This window comes from Onychomys torridus, chromosome X (assembly GCF_903995425.1).
Source record: "Onychomys torridus chromosome X, mOncTor1.1, whole genome shotgun sequence".
Classification (NCBI taxonomy): domain Eukaryota; kingdom Metazoa; phylum Chordata; class Mammalia; order Rodentia; family Cricetidae; genus Onychomys; species Onychomys torridus.
Genome location: NC_050466.1, coordinates 50,127,124 through 50,149,409, shown reverse-complemented (window position 1 = coordinate 50,149,409; position 22,286 = coordinate 50,127,124). Strand labels below are relative to the sequence as shown.

The 22,286-nt window shown below is 36.7% G+C and overlaps 1 protein-coding gene across 2 annotated transcripts in view; it reads left to right on the top strand.

Moving 5' to 3' along the window:
* The window catches only part of Gabra3 (gamma-aminobutyric acid type A receptor subunit alpha3), a 250,595-nt gene that overhangs the window by 152,970 nt on the left and 75,339 nt on the right, over positions 1-22,286 (top strand). For both annotated transcript variants that reach the window (XM_036174563.1, XM_036174562.1), the window contains one exon: positions 11,646-11,866. In XM_036174563.1, the coding sequence (XP_036030456.1) occupies positions 11,646-11,866 (221 nt within the window). The remainder of the gene's footprint in view (positions 1-11,645; positions 11,867-22,286) is intronic.

Genomic DNA, 22,286 nt, shown 5'->3' with positions numbered 1-22,286 from the left:
CTAGAGGCATCACAATCCCTTACCTCAAGCTCTACTATAGAGCTACCATAATAAAAACAGCTTGGTACTGGCATAAAAACCAACATGTGGACCAATGGAATCAAATTGAAGACCCTGACATTAATCCGCACACCTATGAACACATAATTTTTTACAAAGAAGTCAAAAGTGTACAATGGAAAAAAGAAAGCATCTTCAACAAATGGTGCTGGCATAACTGGATATCAACATGTTGAAGGCTGCAAATAGATCCATATCTGGCTTTTATTCATTGAGAACTTGTGTTTCTTGATTTTTTCATGCAATTTAATTTTAACATATACATTTTGGTTATATAGTATTAATTCATGTAGAATAGAACTATATTTTGTTAGTGTTGTGAAGAAAAATAAGAAATTATAAGGATTTTTAAGTTTTAATTTACTTTTCAAGAATTTCATTCATGAATACCACATTTATGTAATTTCCACCCTATCTTCTCTCCCTCAGCTCTACTCATGTTTCCTTACTCTCTCTTAAATTCATGACTTGACTTACTTTTCCTTAATTACATACTCACACATATAACCTACTAAATTTATATTGTGTTGTTCAAGCGTGTGTGTGTGTGTGTGTGTGTGTGTTTGTGTTTGTGTGTGTGTATCTAGTGCTGACCACTTGAGATCTGACAACCTATCAGAATATCAGGAAGCTCATCCCTGAACAAAAACATTTAAGATGGCACTAGAAAATGGAAACATCTCCTATACTCATAGATTAGCAGGATTAATATTGTGAAAATGACAATTATACTCAAATCATTCTACAGATTCAATTCAATTTTCATCAAAGTCCCTAGACATTCTTCATAAAAGAAGGAGAAAAAAATCCTAAAATTCATATTAAACTACAAAAGACCCTGGAGAGTCAAAGCAATGCCAAACAAAGTAAACAATGCTGGAAGGATTAACATTCTAGATTTCAAACTCTATTATTTCCAATAGAGTGATCAAGGGATGTCTCTGATGTAGTGACTTTCAAAGGACTTATATTTTCACTTGAGATGCTCCCTTAAAATAAAAACTGGAATGATAGTTTATTACAAAGGCAAAACTGTTTACTGTATAGTCCCTTTTGTCCATATTGTATACTTTGTTTTTGATCATCCTCAAACACAACTGAATCATTCTAGTCCTTCTCTTTATGTCTTCTGAAGTTTACCTTAATCTCTTCTGTTTTCTTATTTCTCTTATTTCCATAAAATTGAAACATTTTCCCTACTTTTTGTATTTTATATCCTCTCATTTACATTCATGAATGATTACCTTAAATGTTAATGTATATATTTGACACTCAAATGGCATTTTATATCTTCACTCTTTTTCCAAGTCTTATAAGAATGTATTAATTCCCATGTTTTACTCCCTCCTTCCATTTAGCTTGTTCTAATTTGTTTTTCTAACTTATTCTCCTAGTTCTTATTAGCAATTTTTAATATTCCTAAGAGTTTTATTTCAACTGCAGGAAAGTATTCTTTTAGAAATCATTTTGAGAAGGCTTATTTAATCATTTACTTATAGTTGTTCATAGAGAGTATACTTCATGTTAGATGAGTTTCAGATGCTGAAGGAATAACAATGAACAGAAAAATGTCCCTACTATAGTGGAATTTCCATCCTGTTGCATTGAAAGAAACAGTAAACAAAGACATATTTTGTCAGTGCTGTGCAGAAAAAAAAATAATAAATGGTCAGGAGAAGGAAGATTGCTATTTGTTTCTGGTAAGATGATCAAAGAATTTCTCTTTACTGTACAGTCCAATGGGACTGAAGGCTGCAAAGAACCCAGCCATAAGAAAACTAAGAGTTAGCATGATCCTTGAGTACTGCCTTACTTTATATGTGTAAAATTAGCTTTATGTTGACCTAGCTCTATCAGCTATAGAATTCTGGAATAATGATTATTTCTTTTTCCCTTTGGAATTTCTGAGATACATTTGCATTGTCTTTTTGACTTGTCTTGTTACATTTAAGATGTCTAATGTCAATCAAGTTGATAGCTCTTTGTTCATCTCCTTTTTGGTATTCTTTGTCCTGGGTTGGCTTGGCTCTATTTTAATTCATTGGCTTTGCAGCTCATTATGGTTCTTGAACCTAAGAATGCATCTATTTCAGCAGTTCTGGGAAAGTTCATTCCTTAGTATATTGTAAATTGTTCCTCCCTCATTTTCTCCATCCTCTTATGTTTGGAATTTTCAAAAAGATCCCCGAACCTTTCCCGCTTATTCATGTTAAAATGGTAGGAAAGATTTATCTTCATATTTTCTCCTGTTTATCTGTCTGAAATGTAAACTGAGCAGTTTTTTTTTCCCAATCTGTTTATCTCTCTTTGGTAATATCAATTCTGGTATTGATTAATTTTTTTTCTGGTAACTTATTTTCTTCTATAGTATGACAGTTCATGTAAGTCCTTTTTAAAACTTTTTTTTTTTAAATTTCTCTATCCCCCCAAATCTTTGTAATTTTAACAGCAGATAATTAGATAATTAGATTGAATGAAGTCTGTAGAGTTAGTCTAATTTGGGTATATTCTGTATTAGATAATTGACCATTTCCTTAGGTGTTTTATTGTGGATTACAATATTATTTTCACCAACCACTCATTTATAGTGTTGTCCTTCCAGAGTGTTTTTGTGATACCTTATCTCTTGGCATCTGAGACCAATTTTTATGTTAATTTCTCAATTTGAAAGTTTTAGATTGAGCAGACAATGTACAGTCATTTGAACATCAACCCAAGATTAGATGAGGCTGAATTCCAATAGAAATGCCTTTCCTTTCACTTTAGCCACTTTTTTTTTAAACTTTCATGCTATGGCCTTATACTGCCTTGCAAATTTTATCTAGTTCACCCCTTTTGCTGTGGGTGGAGCTTTTCAAGTTTGGGGCTTTATGTGGGATTTGAGTTCCAGTTTATAGGCTGGTAGAGTCCCAGTTTATACCCATTGTCCTGATTACATATAAAGCCTTTGGAATCTCTCAAAAATATTCCAATTCAGGTAACAAATTGTAGGATCTTCCCATTCTTAGGCAGGGATTTGAACTGGGTCCTGAAGGAACAAAAGATCTAGACTGTTTAACTGACAGAAAATATCTCAAATATGAAGGCAACAAAGTATGTCAGGGAAGAGTTTATTCAAGGTATGATCAGAAGCAATCAGTGGATTGGATTTTCATATATTTCTGTTTGCTATTTCAGTTTTTTTAACCTCACTAGCTGAAGGATATCTCTGTGCCTTTATTCTTTTTTAGTTTAATTTTGCTCTTATTTAGAATTCAAACAAAATAAAAAATTGAATTAAAAATATTTAGTAGAACTATATATAGCATTCTAGCTGTCAGTTACCTATCAAATATAAGAAATCTAATAATTTTAAAAGCAGAACTTTAAAGTTTGATTAAAATTTAATACAAAGCACATAAAGTCTGTGAAATATATTTTTAAAGTCAAATGATTTATTCAAATAGTATTTCAATGCTTAGCTTTATTGAAATTTTTAGTTCTTATATATTATGGATATCTGTAATGTATATTTTTAATTTTAGAATTAAATTAATTTTACATATCAGCCACAGATTCCCCTGTCCTTCCTCTCCCACTGCCCTCCCCCCAATCCACCACCTCTGAGGCAAGGACTCCCCTGGGGATTCAGCTTAGCCTTTTAGATTCAGTTGAGGCTGGTCCAGTCCCCTCCTCCCTTCACCTAGACTGAGCAAAGTATCCCAGCATGGGCCCTAGGTTCCAAAAAGCTGGTTCATGTACCAAGGATAGGTTCTGGTCCTACTGCCTGGGGGACTCCTAAATAGTTGAATCTAATCAACTGTCTCATTTATCCTGAGGGCTTGATCCAGCTCCATTGGTTCATAGTTCATATTTTTCCACTAGTTTGGTTATTTGTCCCTGTGCTTTTTCCAATCTTGGTCTCTCAATATCTCTTGCTCGTAGAATCGCTCCACTCTCTTGCCAATTGGACTCCCAGAGCTCCACCTGGGGTTTGGCCATGGATCTCTGCAGCTGCTTCCATCAGTCATTGCATAAGAGTTCTATCAAGACAGATAGGTTGTTTGGGCATCTGATCACCAGAGTAGGTCAGTTTGGGCTTTCTCTCGACCATTGGCAGTAGTCTATTGTGGAGGTATCATTGTGGATTTCTGGGGAACTCTCTAGCACTTTGCTTCTTCCTATTCCCATGGGGTCTTCATTTATCATGGTATCTCTTCCTTTGTTCTCCCTCTCTGTTCTTGATCCAGCTGGGATCTCCTGCTCTCCTAAGCTCTGTTTCCCCTGACCCTTGCCCTTCATTACCCCCCTCAGGTCCAGTTTTCTCATGTAGATTTCATTCATTTCTCTGTTGCTGGGCAAACCCAGTGTCTTTCTTAGGGTCCTCTTTATTATTATTATTTAAGGATGATTTATTTTATAGATCCATCCATTTGCCTGCAAACCTCATGATGTCATTGTTTTTCTCTGCTGAGTAGTACTCCATTGTGTATATGTACCATATTGTCTTTATCTATTCTTCAGTTGAAGGGCATCTAGGTTGTTTCCAGGTTCTGGCTATTACAAACAATGCTGATATGAACATAGCTGAGCAAAGGCCCTTGTGGTATGATTGAGCATTCCTTGTATATATGCCTAAGAGGGGTATAGCTGGGTCTTGATGGAGATAGATTCCCAATTTTCTAAGAAAGTGCCATATTGATTTCCAAAGTGGCTGTACAAATGTGCATTCTCACCAGCAGTGGAAGAGAGTTCCCCTTGCTCCACATCCTCTCCAGCATAAGCTGTCTTCAGTGTTTTTTATATTAGCCATTCTGACAGGTGTAAGGTGGTATCTCAGAGTCATTTTGATTTTCATTTCCCAGATAATTAGGGATGTTGAGGTCCTATTTATTAATTCTTTCTCTCAGTGTCTGTGCTACTGATGTCATATTTAGGAATTGATCTCCAGTTCCAATGCATTCAAGACTATTTCCTACTTTCTGTTCTATCAGGCTCACAGTAACTGCATTTATGTTGAGGTCTTTGATACACTTGGACTAAAATTTTTTGCACGGTGACAGATATGCATCTATTTGTAGTCTTCTACATGTTGACATCCAGTTATGCCAGCACCATTTGTTGAAGATGCTTTCTTTTTTCCATTGTACGGTTTTGGCTTCCTTGTCAAAAATTATATGTTCATAGGTGTGTGGGTTATTATCAGGGTCATCAATTTGATTCCATTGTTCCACATGTCAGTTTTTATGCCAGCACTAAGCTTTTTTTATTACTGTAGCTCTATAGTAGAGCTTGAGGTCTGGGATTGTGATGCCTCCAGAGGTTGTTTTATTGTACAGGATTCTTTTGGCTATCCTGGGTTTTTGTTTTTCCATATGAACTTGAGTATTGTTCTTTCTAGGTCTGTGAAGAATTGTGTTGGGATTTTGATGGGGATTGCAATGAATCTGTAGATTACTTTTGGTAACATAGCCATTTTTTCTATGCTAGTCCTATCTAACTATGAGTGTGGGAGATCTTTCCATTTTCTGACATCTTCTTGAATATCTTTTTTTCAGGGACTTAAAGTTCTTGTCATACAGGTCCTTTGCTTGCTTAGTTAGAGGTACCCCAAGGTATTTTATATCATTTTTGGCTATTGTAAAGAGTGATGTATCTCTGATATCCTTCTCAGCCTGTTTGTCAATTATATATAGGAGGGCTACTAATTTTTTTTTAGTTACTCTTGTATCCTTCTACATTGCTGAAGGTGTTTGTAAGCTGTATGAGTTCCTTGGTCAAATTTTTGGGGTCACTTATGCATACTATCATGTCATCTGCAAATACCAAAAGCTTGACTTCCTCCTTTCCAATTTGTATCCCCTTGTTCTCCTTATGTTGTCTTATTGCTCTGGCTAGAACTCAAGTACTGTATTGAATAAGAATGGGGAGAGTGGACTGCCTTGTCTTGTTCCTGATTTTAGTGGAATTGCTTTGAGTTTCTCTCCATTTATTTGGCTGTTGGCTTGCTATAAATTGCCTTTATTATGTTTAGGTTTGTTCCCTTTATTCCTGATTTCTCCAAGACCTTTATCATGAAGGGGTATTAGATTTTGTCAAATGCCTTTTCAGCATCTAGTGAGATGATCATGTGTTTTTTTTCTTTCAGTTTGTTTATATGGTGTATTACATTAACAGACTATTGTATGTTGAACCACCCTTGGATCCCTGGGATGAAGCCTACTTGATCATGGTGGATAATTGTTTTGATGTGTTCTTGGAGTCTGTTAGCCAGTATTTTATTGAATATTTCTGCAATGAAAGCATCTGGTCCTGGGCTTTTTTTGGTTGGGAGACTTTTAATGACTGATTCTATTTCCTTAGGGGTTATTGGACTATTTAAATAGTTTATCTGGTCTTGATTTAACTTTGGTATTATCCATTTCTTTTAGATTTTCCAGTTTTGTGGAGTAGAGGTTATTGAAGTATGACCTGATGATTCTCTGGATTTCCTCAATGTCAGTTGTTATGTCCCCCTTTCATTTCTGATTTTGTTAATTTGGATGCTCTCTTTCTGCCTTTTGGTTAGTTTGGCTAAGGGCTTGTCTATCTTGTTGATTTTCTCAAAGAACCAGCTCTTTTTTCATTGACTCTTTGTATTATTCTCTTTGTTTCTATTTTATTGATTTCAGCTCTCAATTTGATTATTTCCTGGTGTCTATTCCTTTTGGTTGACTTTGCTTCTTTTTCTAGAGCTTTCAGGTGTGCTGTTAAGTCAATAGTGTGAGATTTCCCCAACTTATTTATGTGGGCATTTAGTACTATGAATTTCCCTCTTATCACTGCTTTCAATGTGTCCCATGAGTTTGTGTATGTGGTATATTCATTTTCATTGATCTCTAGTAAGTCTTTAATTTCTTTCTTATTTCTTCCTTGACCCATTGGTTATTCAATTGAGCATTATTCAGTTTCCATGAGACTGTAGGCGTTCTTTAGTTTTTGTTATTGTTGAAATCTAACTTTAAACCATGGTGGTCTGATAGAACATAAGAGGTTATTCCATTTTGTTTTAATCTGTTGAGATTTGCTTTGTGGCCAAGTATGTGGTCATTTTTAGAGAAGGTTCCATGTGGTGCTGAAAAGAAAGTATATTCTTTTTTGTTAGGACAGAATGTTCTGTAGATATCTATTATGTCCCTTTGAGTATTGGAATCATAACATCAGTTAAGTACTTTATTTCTCTGTTAACTTTTGATTTTGCAAATCTGTCCAGTGGTGAGAATGGGGTGTTGAAGTCTCCCACTATTAATGTGTGGGTTTCTTTGTTTTGTTTTTTTGAGACAGGGTTTCTCTGTGTTAACTTTGTGCCTTTCCTGGACCTCGCTCAGTAGACCAGGCTGGCCTCGAACTCACAAAGATCTGCCTGCCTCTGCCTCCCATGTGCTGAGATTAAAGGTGTATGCCACCACCACCCGGCAATGTGTGGGGTTTTATATGTGATTCAAACTTATTAATGTTTCTTTTACATATGTGGGTGCCCTTGTGTTTGGGGCATAAATGTTCAGAATAGAAACTTCATCTTGGTAGATCTTTCCTGTGATGTGTATGTAATGCCCTTCTTGATATCTTTTGATTGATTTTAGTTTAAAGTCTATTTTGCTAGATATTAGGACAGCTACACTAGCTTGCTTCTTAAGACCATTTGGTTACCTTTTATTCTTAGGAGGTGTCTATCTTTGAATTTGAGGTGTGTTTCTTGTATGTAGCAGAAAGATGGGTCCTGCTTTTGTATCCATTCTGTTAGCCTGTGTCTTTTTATAGGCGAATTAAGTCCAATGATGTTAAGGTATATTAATGACCAGTGATTGTCCATTCCTGTTATCTTTTGGTTGTAGTGTTTGTATATTTCTCTTCTTTGGGATTTACTGCTATGGTGTTATCTATTTCCTGTGTTTTCCTGGGTGTATCTGACTTCCTTAGGTTGCAGTTTTCCTTCTAGTGCTTTCTGTAGGGCTGGGTTTGTGGATAAGTATTGTTTAAATCTGGTTTTTGTCTTGGAATGCCTTGTTCACTTCATTTATGATGATTGAAAGTTTTGCTAGGTATATTATTCTAGGCTGGCATCCATGGACTCTTAGCAAGTACATACATCTGTCCTGGTCCTTCTGGCTTTCAAAGTCTCCATTGAGAAATCTGGTATCATTCTGGTGGGTTTACCTTCATAAGTCACTTGGCTTTTTTCCTTTGATGCTCTTAATATTCTTTCTTTCTTCTATAGGTTTATTTGTTAATTATTATGTGACGAGGGGTCTTCTTGTGGGTCTAGTCTGTTTGGTGTTCTATAGGCTTCTTGTATCTTCATAGGCATTTCCTTCTTTAAGTTAGGAAAGTTTTCTTCTATGATCTTGTTAAATATACTTTCTGTGCCTTTGAGTTGGTATTCTTCTCCTTCCTCTATCCTTATTATTCTTTGGTTTTGTCTTTCATGATGTCCCAGGTTTCTTGGACATTTTGTGTTATGACTTTTTTGACATTGGTATTTTCTTTGACTGATGAATCCATTTTCTCTATTGTATCTTCTATACCACAGATCCTCTCTTCCATCTCTTGTATTCTGCTGGCTATACTTGCTTCTGTGTTTCCTGTTTGTTTGTTCAGATTTTCTAATTCCAGCATTCCCTCTGTTTGTGTCTTTGTCATTGTTTCTATTTTCCTTTTCAGATCTTGAAATGTTTCCCTTACCTGTTTCATTGCTTTTTAAGAGTTTGCTTTAAGGGATTTATTGTTTTCTTCCACTTTTTAATTTGTCTTTTCCTCTATTTCTTTATAGATTTCTTCCCATTTTTGTTTGACTTTTTCTCATTTTCTTTATTGATTTCCTCCACTTTTTAAAGAATCTTATCCTCAATTTCCTTTTACATTTTTTCTTGAAAGGCCTCTAGCATCTTTATGATGTTATTCTTAAGGTTGCTTTCTTATGCTTCTTCCTCCTTGTGATGTTCAGGTCTTGCTTTTTGAGGAGTGCCAGGTTCTGTTGATGTTGTATTGCTCTTTATATTGTTGTATGTACTTCTGCCTTGGTGTCTGCCCATCTCCTCATCTAAAAGATATGAGAGGTGCCTATGTCTTAGTGAGTTGCTGTTGGTCCATTCTGTGTTTGTTGTGTCTGTGTCTCAGGGGACCCTTCTGGCTCTAATCTTAGCTCTTGGTCTGTTTGGAGCAGGTAGCTTCTGTGTCTCATTGAGCTGCTCTTGGATAAACCCAGGTTAGTTGATTCTGTGACTTACAGATTCATTCTTGATCTTCTTAGGGATCTTGGTCCAGTCAGAGGTGACAGATTCTGCATTTCAGGAAGCCTCTCTTGGTCCAGTGAGGTGTGGCAGATTCCCTGTCTACTGAGTTTACTCTTGGTCCAATGACAGCTCATTGTCCAATGAGAGCTGTCTCTTTCTCTGGGTCAGATGGAAGCTCTCTCTGGGATAGATGGGAGCTCTTTGGGCCTAATGAGAGCTCTCTGGGCCAGATGGGAGCTGGGGGCTGGTCTCCAATTCTCAGGAAGTGGCGGGATATAGCTGGGGTTTTTCTCTCCAGCTCCAGCCAAATCCCAGCAGTCCCATAGCCCACTTATAAAATAATCACTCAGATGCTTATGTTACTTATAAACTGTATGGCCTTGGTAGGCTTCTTGTTATCTACTTCTTCTATCTTACTTTAATCTATATTTTGCCATGTGGCTCATGGCTTCCTGGTACCTTACATCTCACTTGTCATGGTGGTGCCTGGCAGTGTCTCTCTACCTCAGCCTTCCACTTCCCAGAATTTTCCTCTGTGCTTGTCCCACCTCTACTTCCTGCTAGCTACTGGCCAATCAGTGTTTTATTTACTAACCAATCAGAGCAACACATTTGACATACGGAACATCCCACAGCAGCAGGGGTCTTTTGCAGATGGGTGTGGGGGCATGACATGTAGATTGCAGGGTCCTCTTGGGGTTTTGGAGAAGGCTAACCTTCCCACAGGATCCCTGCTTGCTGGCCAGCAACTGGGGCCAAGTTGCGCGGGTTTTCCCCAGGAATGGCTGGTGCCTAGGGATGGGACCTAGGGGCAGGCCTCCCTGGGTATGACCCCAGACACTTACCTCTGGTCCAGATGGGAGCTCCCTGTAATATATTCTTATTGGCAATCTCATTTTATGTGAATAATTTTTCCTTCTTTTTGACCCTAGTGACTTATTTTCTTTGAAAAATATTTCAATTTTCTAAAAACATTTTTCACAAAATAAAATATAATAAGATAAAACAAAAACCATCTCATTGAAGTTGGACAAGTCAAACCGACAAAATGAAAATATTCACAAAGGAAGACACTAGAATCAGAAACCCACTCATTTACACACTCATGAGTCCCATAAAAACCCTAAACTGGAAGCCATAATGTATACATAGACCCATACAGGCCCAGTACATGCTGCTTCAGTCTCTGTGAGTTCATATGAGCTTTGATCATATTGATTTAGAGAGCTTTGTTTTTCTAGTGACCTCTATCCCCTACATTCTTTACACCTCCCTTCTGCTGCATTCCATGAGCTCTGAGGGAGGGATATCCTATTTAATGACTAGTCAAGGATATAATTGGAGTCTGTAATCAGATGTAGGATTTACATTTTCATTGGGTCTCTTGCTTTAAGAAGCTGACCAGCAGTTATAGGTCATGTTTTTGGTCTGAACCTTTGCTGTGACACATTAAGCTAATAAGATTTTAGAGTTTTACCAGCTGAGTTGGGATAGCTTGAAAAATGTCTTCTGTTTAAACAGTATCAAACTCACAAACATCACCTAGCATATATATTTGAGCTAGTGGAGGACTACTCCATTTTTTAAAACCTGATTTTTACTGGAACATATATTTATGGGTAATCCAACAATTCTGCCAGTATTTAAAGTTGATAACATACTCATATTTTGTGGCCCATCCCTTCTGTTGCACTCTTGCTTCAGGAGTATCACACCGAGTATTATAGATTTCCTGCCAACTTGGCCAGTAATGTTGTATATGCCAAGAGAATTCTAGATTTGAAGATCATGTACAAGAAAGAAAACAAAAAGAAATGGCTGGGGAAATTTCTCACTCATTGAGGAGTTCATTTCATATGCTTGAGGACCTATTTGAATTCCTTGAACACATGTAAAAAGCTGGATCTCAGGAGAAACTTGTATTAAAATATGTAGTTTGCTTTTATGGTTATGGTTATAATGATGTTTAATGTTCATATGAGATAATTCATCAATAAAGATAAAGAGTGTTTTTTACTAGAGATGTTATAGCCCAGAGAAAAAAACTTCTGTTCAGCTTATATTATATGTAGGGCAGTGTTGGCAATGGTTTTTCAAATAAAATATGTTAGATATAGAATAAGATTTATGTATCATCAGTAATTGTATATGTATTGGTTAACATGGCAATAATTTTCAGTCATTATCGTTTGTTATACTTACTAGTAAATACTTCTAATAGACCTCTCCTCTATATTACAGGTAATATTTCAATTAATATGTGCCAATGATATTGTGGATACTCATCATAATCCTAACGGAAACATTGTTTCTCTTTTGCTTTCTCTGTTCCAGGAATATACTATTGATGTATTTTTTAGACAGACATGGCATGATGAAAGACTGAAATTTGATGGACCCATGAAGATTCTTCCACTGAACAATCTTCTGGCTAGTAAGATATGGACTCCTGACACCTTCTTCCACAATGGCAAGAAATCAGTGGCTCACAATATGACCACACCCAACAAGCTGCTCAGACTGGTAGACAATGGGACCCTCCTCTATACAATGAGGTAAGAGAGTGGTAACTCCCACTCAGTATTTTGGAGCTAGGATATGTATTGAAAGTAGGAGGTTTTAGGTTATACTGTGAAAATTCCTTTGGTTTATCACAGAGACACATGTGTCATATATTTTAATATATACATATATATGAATTTAATAGTTTTATATATACACTATTCTTTCAAGTTTATATATATATAAGTATATATTTTGAAAAGCAAATATGTATATATTTCATATATATATATATATATATATATATATATATATATACATATCTACATATCAGTGTATAACCATACTTTCAACACATTTACATGTGTACAGACATGCATGCATATTCTATATTCCATATAGTTACACATATGAACATTTTGAGATACAAAGAAGTATAAGTTATTTATATTGTATAAATATGTATATCTTCAATGACATATCTTTGGACAGAAGCACATATGTGTTCAAGAACACCTAAATACAAAAGCTTACAAAAGCAATAGAAGAGGCATAAACACTGTGCAGTAGCAGAATATCCCAATGATAGAGTTATAACAAGCAAAAGAGATATTTATAGATATTCTCTAGAACATTTAAAATAAAAAAAAATGTCTCATTACCTGGGGTATAGAAGTTTGATATGAGTAAATTTTCCAAATAAGTTCAGATTACACCTATCATTGAAATTTTTATAAAATAAAAAATGTGTACCTTTATACCTACATCCCAATGCATAAAAACTGCACAGTTTTATATTTCATGCTTTCATTATCATTTGAGTGATTCAATGTTGTGGTAGATAGAATAAGAAGGCCCCCATAGGCTCATATAGTTGAATGCTTAGTCACCAGGGATTAAAACTGTTTGAAAATATTAGAAGGATTAGGAGGTGTGGCCTTGTTGGAGGAAATGTATAACTAGGGATGATCTTTGAGGTTTTGAAAGTCCATGCCAGGCCCAGTCTCTGTCTGTTGCATATTGATCAGGATGTAGCTCTAGTGCTATGCATCCTGCCATGCTCCACAGCCTGATGATAAAATAAACATCTTTAATTGTAAGCCAGCCCCCAATTAAATGCTAAGAGTCTTATAAACTCTTTCATAAGAGTTGCCTTGTGTAGAGGTAACAGTCTTTAAAATAAGAAACACAGAGCCAAATGCAGAGTTAAAAAGCCCAAGAGTTCAGAGCAATAGCTAAGAGCTGAAACCTTTCTTATCCTTCACTGCCACTGCTGTCCTTCCCCTCAGCAAGTGACCCACTTCCTGTGTATCTGTCTATTTATTGACTTTCTGATCTGCTTTCTCATTCGTTGTAAACCCATCCACATGACTTCCTCATCACTGCCCATCTATATAGACCTCCAGGGCTTCTATGGTTGGTATTGAGATTAAAGGTGTGTGTCTCCATGCTGGCTGTATCCTTGAACACACAGAGATCTGCCTGTCATATTATCTGAATTAAAGGCATGCACCACCACCAGCACCCGGCTTCTGCTATGGCTTGCTATTAGCTCTGACCCCCAGGCAACTTTATTTATTAACGTACAAATAAAATCACATTTCAGTACACATAAAATATCACCATAGCCTTGCTCATGGTGTCTCTTTACAGCAATAGAACAGTGATTAAGACATATGTTATGGCATTTTAATGTCAAGAAAACTAATTTTGAAAGCATTTACAATATAATAATATTACTTGCTCCAACAAAGAAACACTTCCTTGGTTCTTGTGCTTTCTTTTTGTATTTTTGATAGCTTCACTGTTTATCAGTTTTTATTCCCTGAACACTGTGTCCATATTAATGTTTGTCAATTTTGAGTTATTGAGTTAACCAGTATCTAACAGGTAAATGTAAACCTTCAATGTAAATTCATCAAACAATCTAACCTGCTACTACAGTATTCTAAGTGGGTCCTGATATTGTAAAACCTGGCAACAGACTTTATAGTTTATATTTGATGCTATTGTATGTATGAAGAATGTAAAGGTCATGGGCTCATGTAGGCTTCATCTATGCTTTCAAAGAAAAGATAGGGAGGCCAGGAGATATATAGTAAGATCATATTCCATGGGTATCCCTGAGAGGGAGGTATATGTGGCTGTGAGAGTAAAGCTGAAAATACAGGAACTTAGGCATGCCAGGAAAATGCAATGTCTGCTGAGGAAAATTGTTGGGAGTGACTAAAGCCAGACCAAGGAAATAACCATATACACTCTAACTGGAAAGGTAATAAGATTCAAGGCTGCCTGAGTCCTTTCTATTCCTAAGATTCTAAACACAGAGGTATAGAATTTAATGTATTTGCTACTGAGTTTTGGTCTTTTCTTTTGCCATATGCTTCCAGTCTCTGTCCCTATTCCTCTTGTTTTGAAGTAGGGATGTTTAAAATGTTTCATTGAACGTTGGAAGAAATTCTTTTCATTTTACAGGAGGTCACAGTTAAGAATTTGCCTCAAGTATCAATAAAGAGGTTAGTCCTTTCAGCAGTGTTCAAACTGAAGGGAAAGAATTAATGTGTCTTGGATGAAAGAGATGTATAGTGTTAGATAGAATTACAATCTTGCCATATTTTTATTTGCAAATTAAGTATGGCTTGAGGATATGTGTTTGGGTCAATATTAACAAGGTTTGGACTTGTGATAATCTTGATTGCCATCTTGGTTGAAATTGAGGAGTGACTAGGAGAGTGGCAAAGCACACCTCTGTGTATGGGCCAAGTATTTTCACAAAGAAAAGAATAAACTAAGACAAATATTGGTAGCACCAATGCATAAAATGAGGATGGAATAGTTTCTTGGTACTATAAGTGTTAATAGATATGTTAAAGGATTGGATAGCTTTTAAAAGATGAGATTGAACAGTAGAACACGGTATTACCAATGTCTTTTACAGTTATCAGCATCAATATCACATGAACATGGTGCTTGCCAATGTTCTACTCACTGAGCTCGCTTAAGGCCTAGGGACTATTATCACTAACTTAGAGATGAGGAAAGTGAGAAAGTAGAGAAAAAATGGGGATGTATAATGTCTAAACAGTACTTAGAGGTCAGGTTCTGTTTTCTGTAAATAGAGAGTATAGCACATACTTGCAAGAGAGCTGAAAAGAACAGATAGAAAGATAAACATGGAAGACACTACAGAAAGAATACTTTTCTATTTTATAATTTAATTTAATTTTACATATCAGCCATGGGTTCCCCTGTACTCCTCCTCCCCCTGCCTTCTCTCTAGCTCATCCCCCATTCCCATCTCCTCCAGGGCAAAGACTCCCCTGGGGATTCAGCTCAACCTGGTATATTCTGTCCAGGCAGGTCCAGTGTCCTCCACCCAGGCTGAGCAAAGTATCCCTGCATAAGCTCCAGGTTCCAAACACCCAGCTCATGCACTAAGAGAAGGTCCAGGTCCCACTGCCTGGGTGCCTCCCAAACAGTTTAAGCAATTTAACTGTCTCACTTATCCAGAGGACCTGATCCAGTTGGGGGCTCCTCAGCTTTTGCTTCATAGTTCATGTGTTTCGATTAGTTTGGCTATTTGTCCCTGTGCTTTTTCCAATCTTGGTCTCAACAATTCACACTCTTACAATCCTTCCTCTTTCTCACCAATTGGACTCCTAGAGCTCCACCTGGGGCCTGGCCAAGAATCTCTGCATCCACTTCCATCAGTCATTGGATGAGAGTTCTAGGATTAGAGTTCTATCATGACAGTTAGGGTGTTTGGCCATCCAATCACCAGAGTAGGTCAGTTTGGGCTTTCTCTCAACCATTGGCAGTAGTCTTTTGTGGAGGTACTTTTGTGGATTTCTGAGGACCTCTCTAGCACTTTGTTTCTTCCTGTTCTCATGTGGTCTTCATTTATCATGGTCTGTTATTCCTTGTTCTCCCTTTCTGTTCTTGATCCAGCTGGGATCTCCTGCTCCCCAAGCTGTCTTTCCCTTGAACCTTGCCATTCATTACCTCCACTCTCCTCCAGGTTGTTCATGTAGATCTCATCCATTTCTCTGTAATTGGGCAATCCTTGTGTCTTTCTTAAGGTCCTGCTTTCTAGATAGCCTCCCTGGAGTTGTGAGTAGCAGTCTAGTCATCTTTGTTTTACATCTAGTATCCTACTATGAGTGAGTACATACCATGTTTGTCTTTCTGAGTCTGGGTTACCTCACTCAGGATGACTTTTTCTAGATCCATCCATTTACCTGCAAATCTCATGATGTTGTTTTTCTCTACTGAGTAGTACTCCATTGTGTATCCATTGTGTATTTATACCCTATTTTCTTTATCCATTCTTCAGTTGAAGGGCATCTAGGTTGTTTCCAGGTTCTGGCTATTACAAACAATGCTGATATGAACATAGCTGAGCAAATGCCCTTGTGGTATGATTTAGCATTCCTTAGGTATATGTCCAAGAGTCATATAGCTGGTTCTTAGGGGAAATAGATTCTAAATTTTCTAAGGAAGTGCCATATTGATTTCCAAAGTGGCTTTACAAGCTTGCATTCCCACCAGCAGTGGAGGAGAGTTCCCCTTGCTCCACATCCTTTCCAGCATAAGCTGTCTTCAGTGTTTTTGATCTTAGCCATTCTGACGGGTGTAAGATGGTATCTAAGAGTCATTTTGATTTGCATTTCCCTAATAACTAGGGATGTTGAACAATTCCTTAAATGTCTTTTAGCCATTTGAGATTTCTCATTTGAGAATTCTCTGTTTATTTCTATAGCCCATTTCTTAATTGGACTGTTGGGCATTTTGACGTCTAATTCCTGCAGTTATTTTTATATTCTGGATATCAGCCCTCTGTCAGATGTGGAGTTGGTGAAGACCTTTTCCCATTCTGTAGGCTGTCGCTTTGTCTTGTTGACTGTGTCCTTTGCTCTACAAAAGCTTTTCAGTTTCAACAGGTCCCATTGATTGATTGTTTCTCTCAGTGTCTGTGCTACTGGTGTTATATTTAGGCAGTGTGCATGGTGACAGATATGGATGTATTTGTAGTCTTCTGCATGTTGACATCCAGTTATGTAAGCACCATTTGTTGAAAATGCTTTCTTTTATCCATTGTACAGTTTTGGCTTCTTTGTCAAAAATTATATGTTCATAGGTGTGCAGATTAATGTAAGGGTCTTCAATTCATTTACATTTGTCCACATGTCAGTTTTTATGCCAGTACCAAGCTGTTTTTATTACTGTAGCTCTATAGTAGAGCCTGAGGTCTGGGATTGTGATGCCTCTAGAGGTTGTTTTATTGTGCAGGATTCTTTTGGCTATCCTGTTTTTTTTTTTTTTTCCATATGAATTTGATTGTTATTCTTTCCAGGTCTGTGAAGGATTGTGTTGGTATTTTGATGGGGATTGCATTGAATTTTTAGATTGCTTTTGGTAAGATTGCCATTTTTACTATGTTAATCCTGCCTATCAATGAGCATGAGAGATCTTTCCATTTTCTGACATTTTCATGAATTTCTTTTTTCAGGGAGTTAAATTTCTTGTCATACAGGTCCTTCACTTGCTTAGTTAGATTTACCTCAAGGCATTTTATATCATTTGTGGCTATTGTAAAGGGTGATGTATCTCTGATTTTCTTCTCAGCCTGTTTGTCAATTGTATATAGGAGGGCTACTGATTTTTTTAGTTGATCTTCTATCCTGCTATGATGCTTAAGGTATTTATAAACTGTATCAGTTCCTTGGTTGAATATTTGGGGTCACTCATATAATCTATCATGTCATCTACAAATAGTGAAAGGTTACTTCTTCCTTCCCAATTTGTATCCCCTTAATTTCCTTATGTTGTCTTATTGCTCTGGCTAGAACTTTAAGTACTATATTGAATAAGTATCACGGGAGTGGACAGCCTTGCCTTGTTCCTGGTTTTAGTGCAATCGCTTTGAGTTTCTCTCCATTTTATTTGATGTTGGCTATTGGCTTGCTGTAAATTGCCTTAATTATGTTTAGATATGTTCCCTTTATTCCTGATCTCTCCAAGACCTTTATCATGAAGCAGTGTTGGATTTTTGTCAAATGCCTTTTCTGCATCTAGTGAGATGATCATGTGATTTTTTTCCTTTGAGTTTTTTTTTTATATGGTGTATTACATTGATGAACTTTTGTATGTTGATCCACCCTTGGATCCCTGGGATGAAGCCTACTTTATCATGGTGGATAATTGCAGAAATAACACTTTTATAACAGAGAAAAGCACAAGGGTTGGAATCAAAACTACAGTTACTTTTTTCACCATATATGAAAATATGTGTGCTTAAAAGGAGGTATGGTGAATAATACAGGTGGGATCTATAAGTGCACATAATATAAAAGAAGAATTTCGAGATAATAGAACATCAGAATACGAACAGATGGAAGAGAGCCACAACTGTGTTAAAGTGGAGGAAGGTAAATTACATTCTATTTAATACCGTTGTGGAAAGTATGGAGTAGACTATAATGTGAATAGAAGACAAGATAATAGAATGAGACAGAATGATAAACGGGACCTGCATTGTTTCAAATGTAAATAATAAGAGAATTTAAATGTAGAAGAGAATAATGAAAATAGCAAAGGACAATCTGAGGGACAATCTGCGGGGCCTGAAGTGATGGTTCAGTGGTTAAGAGTACTTACTGCTTTTGCAGAGGATTAGGGTTCAGTTTCCAGGACCCCTGTATGGTAGCTTTCACTTTCCTATAGTTCCAGAAGATCTGATACCCCCTTTTGACCACTACAGCTCTACACTCAAATGTACCCCCCCTCTAAACCACACACACACACACACACACACACACACACACACACACACACAAACACACACACAAATAATAATAATAAATCTTATAAAAGGAAATATTAGATAATACATATTTGAGTTTTAGAGGAGAGGGAGGTAGAAATGGGAGGATGTAAATACTGAACCATAAAGAGAGAATATGAAGATGCTTCTTGAGAAGGGCCAAAGATGAAGCAAATGATAAGTCACCAGAAAGAAGAAGATAGCTACTGAAGTCTCTATACTCTGAATCAGACGAGAAAGTGAGAATTTTTTAGCTTGGTATACAGATTGAATGCCTTTATGCTTATTTTGAAATATAGTATCTAGACTGAACAGACGTACAGAATGTTAATGGAACCATTATTTTCCTAGCATGGCAGAGAGTACACCTGAGGTTCCAGAAAGTGGGCAGGAAGGTGGGCAGAAGCTCAAAACTCCAAGATAGTTTCTTGGCTCTTTTATGTCCCTTCAAGTGATTCATCTAGTGGCCTTCACAGTCAGAAGCTGCTTTCTTTCTTCAGTTCTTCATTTAATAATACTAGCTGCTGCCTGCCTTACAGCAACATAGAAAGTAGGAATTGGATAAAGCCTGCAGACCATTTAGAATTTTCTAGAAAGACTCATTCTGTAGCACTGTTATTGTAATGTTCATTAGTTTGATTCTGGATTCCATTGGATAACTTGGAATGATATCTAATTGAAAAACTGAACCATGTCTTTCATGAGTATAAAATTGGGACAGTTAGGGAATTTTTGCCTTACCTCATCTCAGAACTTCAGGATGACCATGAAATGTAGGCTAAGCCCTATTACCCACTGCTTACCTCAGCAGCACACATACTAAAACTGGAACAACACAGAAGTTTCACAGAACTAGCTCAACATGATATACATATTTATGAACTATTCTAGACTACCCAAGATAGAGTATATAGTGAACCCTTTCTTAATTAATGATATAATACTGATAAAACAAAGGATAAATATGTAATGTTCATTATACCTGATGTTACTAATATAGTAAGAATCCTCTTGAGCTTTTTAATAAAATGGAAAGTACTCATAAAATTTAACTAGATTTTAATCCATTGAATCATCTGAAAAACAACAAATTTATAAGAACTTAAGATGTGTAAGACTCTGAGATGTACCAAGGTACAGAGATAAGTAAGACACCTCTTAACTCTCAAAAGTTTTATAGTATTGTATGGACTGGAGACATGGCTCAGTGCTTAAGAGTACTGACTTCCCTTCCAGAGAACCCAGGTTCAATTCCCAGAACCCACATGGCAGGTCACAAATGTCTGTAGCTCTTCTTCGAGGGTACCCAACACCTTCATACAGACATACATGCAGGCAAAACAGCAGTGTACATAATTTAGAAAAAAAGACTTTATAGTATTGTAGTTAACAATACAAAACCCCTTTGCAGAGAGATGCACAAAATATCATGGAATCATAGGATAAGCAGAAAATAAAATAATACCCAAGCATCAAAAAGCAAACAATAAACAAAAATGTGATGCAGAGGCCATGAAAGAATGCTGCTTACTGGCTTGCTCTCCACGACTTGGGCAGCTTGATTCCTTATACATTTCAGGGCCACCTGCCTTGGTGTGACACCAGTCACAATTGGCTGGACACTCTGACACCAATCATTAATTAAGAAAGTATACCACAGGCTTGACCACAGACTAATCTGGTGGGGGTATTTTCTCAATTGAGTTCCCTTTTCCCAAAAGACTCTACCTTGTGTTAAGACAACATAAAATTCCAGCATAGTAAAAATGTAGCGGGGGCAACAAAATTAGCCTATTGGCACATCTAAGGTAAATCCTGTGAGAAATTGCATTTTCTTTTGAGATAAGTTCTTACTAGGTGGTCTAGATCTCACTATGTAGATCAAACTGGCCTTGAACTCCAAGTGCTACACTAACCTCTGCCTTCCCAGTGATGAAAGGCATGTATCATTGTGAGAAATCACTTTTAAACTTATGTCTAAAAGATATTTCAAAGTAAACTATATCCAGAGTCAAGGAAAAAAAGTATAGAAAGGGTATAGTAGGCATAAAAGCCTGTGACATACGGGAGTGAGTTAGTTGATAATACACTGAATATCAGTGTAATAGGATCAGAGAACAGTTAGGTAAGTGGTCTGGCTTGGGGAAAGATACCTACAAGATATGTTGACAGAACAATGATGGTAATTCATAGAAAAGCAGATTTTAGAGGAAGAAATAAAACAGATTTATACTTCAGATAGAACACTCTGAGAGCATGAACAAGGCAGATTGAAGGGAGGAAAAGATTATGAAGAAGGTGCTTAAGAAGGAAGCTACCGTATTACTCATCTAATAACTGAAAACTGCTGAGTACTGAATGCCATGCACTTATTTATATTATTTTAAATCTTAGCAGTAACTATTCAATATATATACCTATAGATATTTATTATGCTTATTGAATTGATATAGAAGATGAAACTATAGAAGATGAAACTTAAAAAATACAAATACTTTTCCCAAGATGTTGCTGTTATTTGTTATATACAGGTCTATGTGGCTTCAAGGTACTTTTATTCCAACAAATACAATTTTAATGTAGCATGTTCTAGAAGTAGCACTCACAGTACTTGATGCCTGATCAGAAGCTTGTATGGTTTTATAACCAAAGAAGTATCTTAGGAAAATACAAATATTAGCAGCTAAGGAGCTTGCATGGGACCAACCTAGGCCCTCTGCATGTGGATTATAATTTTGTAGCTTGGTCTGTTTGTGGGACCTCTAACAGTCTGATCAGGATCTGTCCCTGGATCATGAGCTGACTTTTTGATACTCATTCTTGATGCAGAGATGCCTCCTTCAGCCTTGATGCAGAGGCAGGGAGGATCTTGGTCCTACCTCAACATGATATGTCATGCTTTGTTGACTCCCATGGGAGGCCTGCCCCTTTCTGAACTGAGGAGTAGTGAATGGGTGGGATAGATGGGAGGAGGGGTGATGGGAGGGTAAGAGAGGGGGTAGAGAAACTGATTGATAAATAAAATGAATGAAGAAATTTAAGAAAAAAAGAAAAAATGTGAAAAATGATTCAAATGTTAAAATTCCCATTGAGTGCTGAAGAGAAATGTGCTTTTGGATAATAACAGTAATAGGAAAGGGTAGAGGTTAGAGTGAGGAAAGGGAATAAGGAAAACAATGTAATTATATTTTAATTTCAAAAAATAAAAAATGGTTGAGAGAAATACAGCCAAAAGATGTTACTATTTGAAAGGATTGCTATATGAGATACAGAATAACTTTATCCTATAATTATGGACAAATATTTTTTGTAAGTGATATGCTACATATGACCATACATTCCTATAATTCCAACACTTGGGCATTAGAACTTCAAGGCCAGCCTTGGTGACATAGTGAAGCTGTTTGTTTGTTTGTTTGTGTTTTAATAATGTGACCAAAGAGCTGGCTCATAAGCTAAGAGCACTTGCTGTTTTTCCAGAAGACCTAAATTCAATTCCCAACAGCCACATGCTGCTCAGAACCATCTGTAACTCTAGTCCCATGGGATCTGATATCCTCATCTAGCCTCCCTGGACACCTGGCATGCATGTAGTAAACAGACATATATGCAGGCAAAACACCTGTACACATAAAAATAAAAGAATAGCA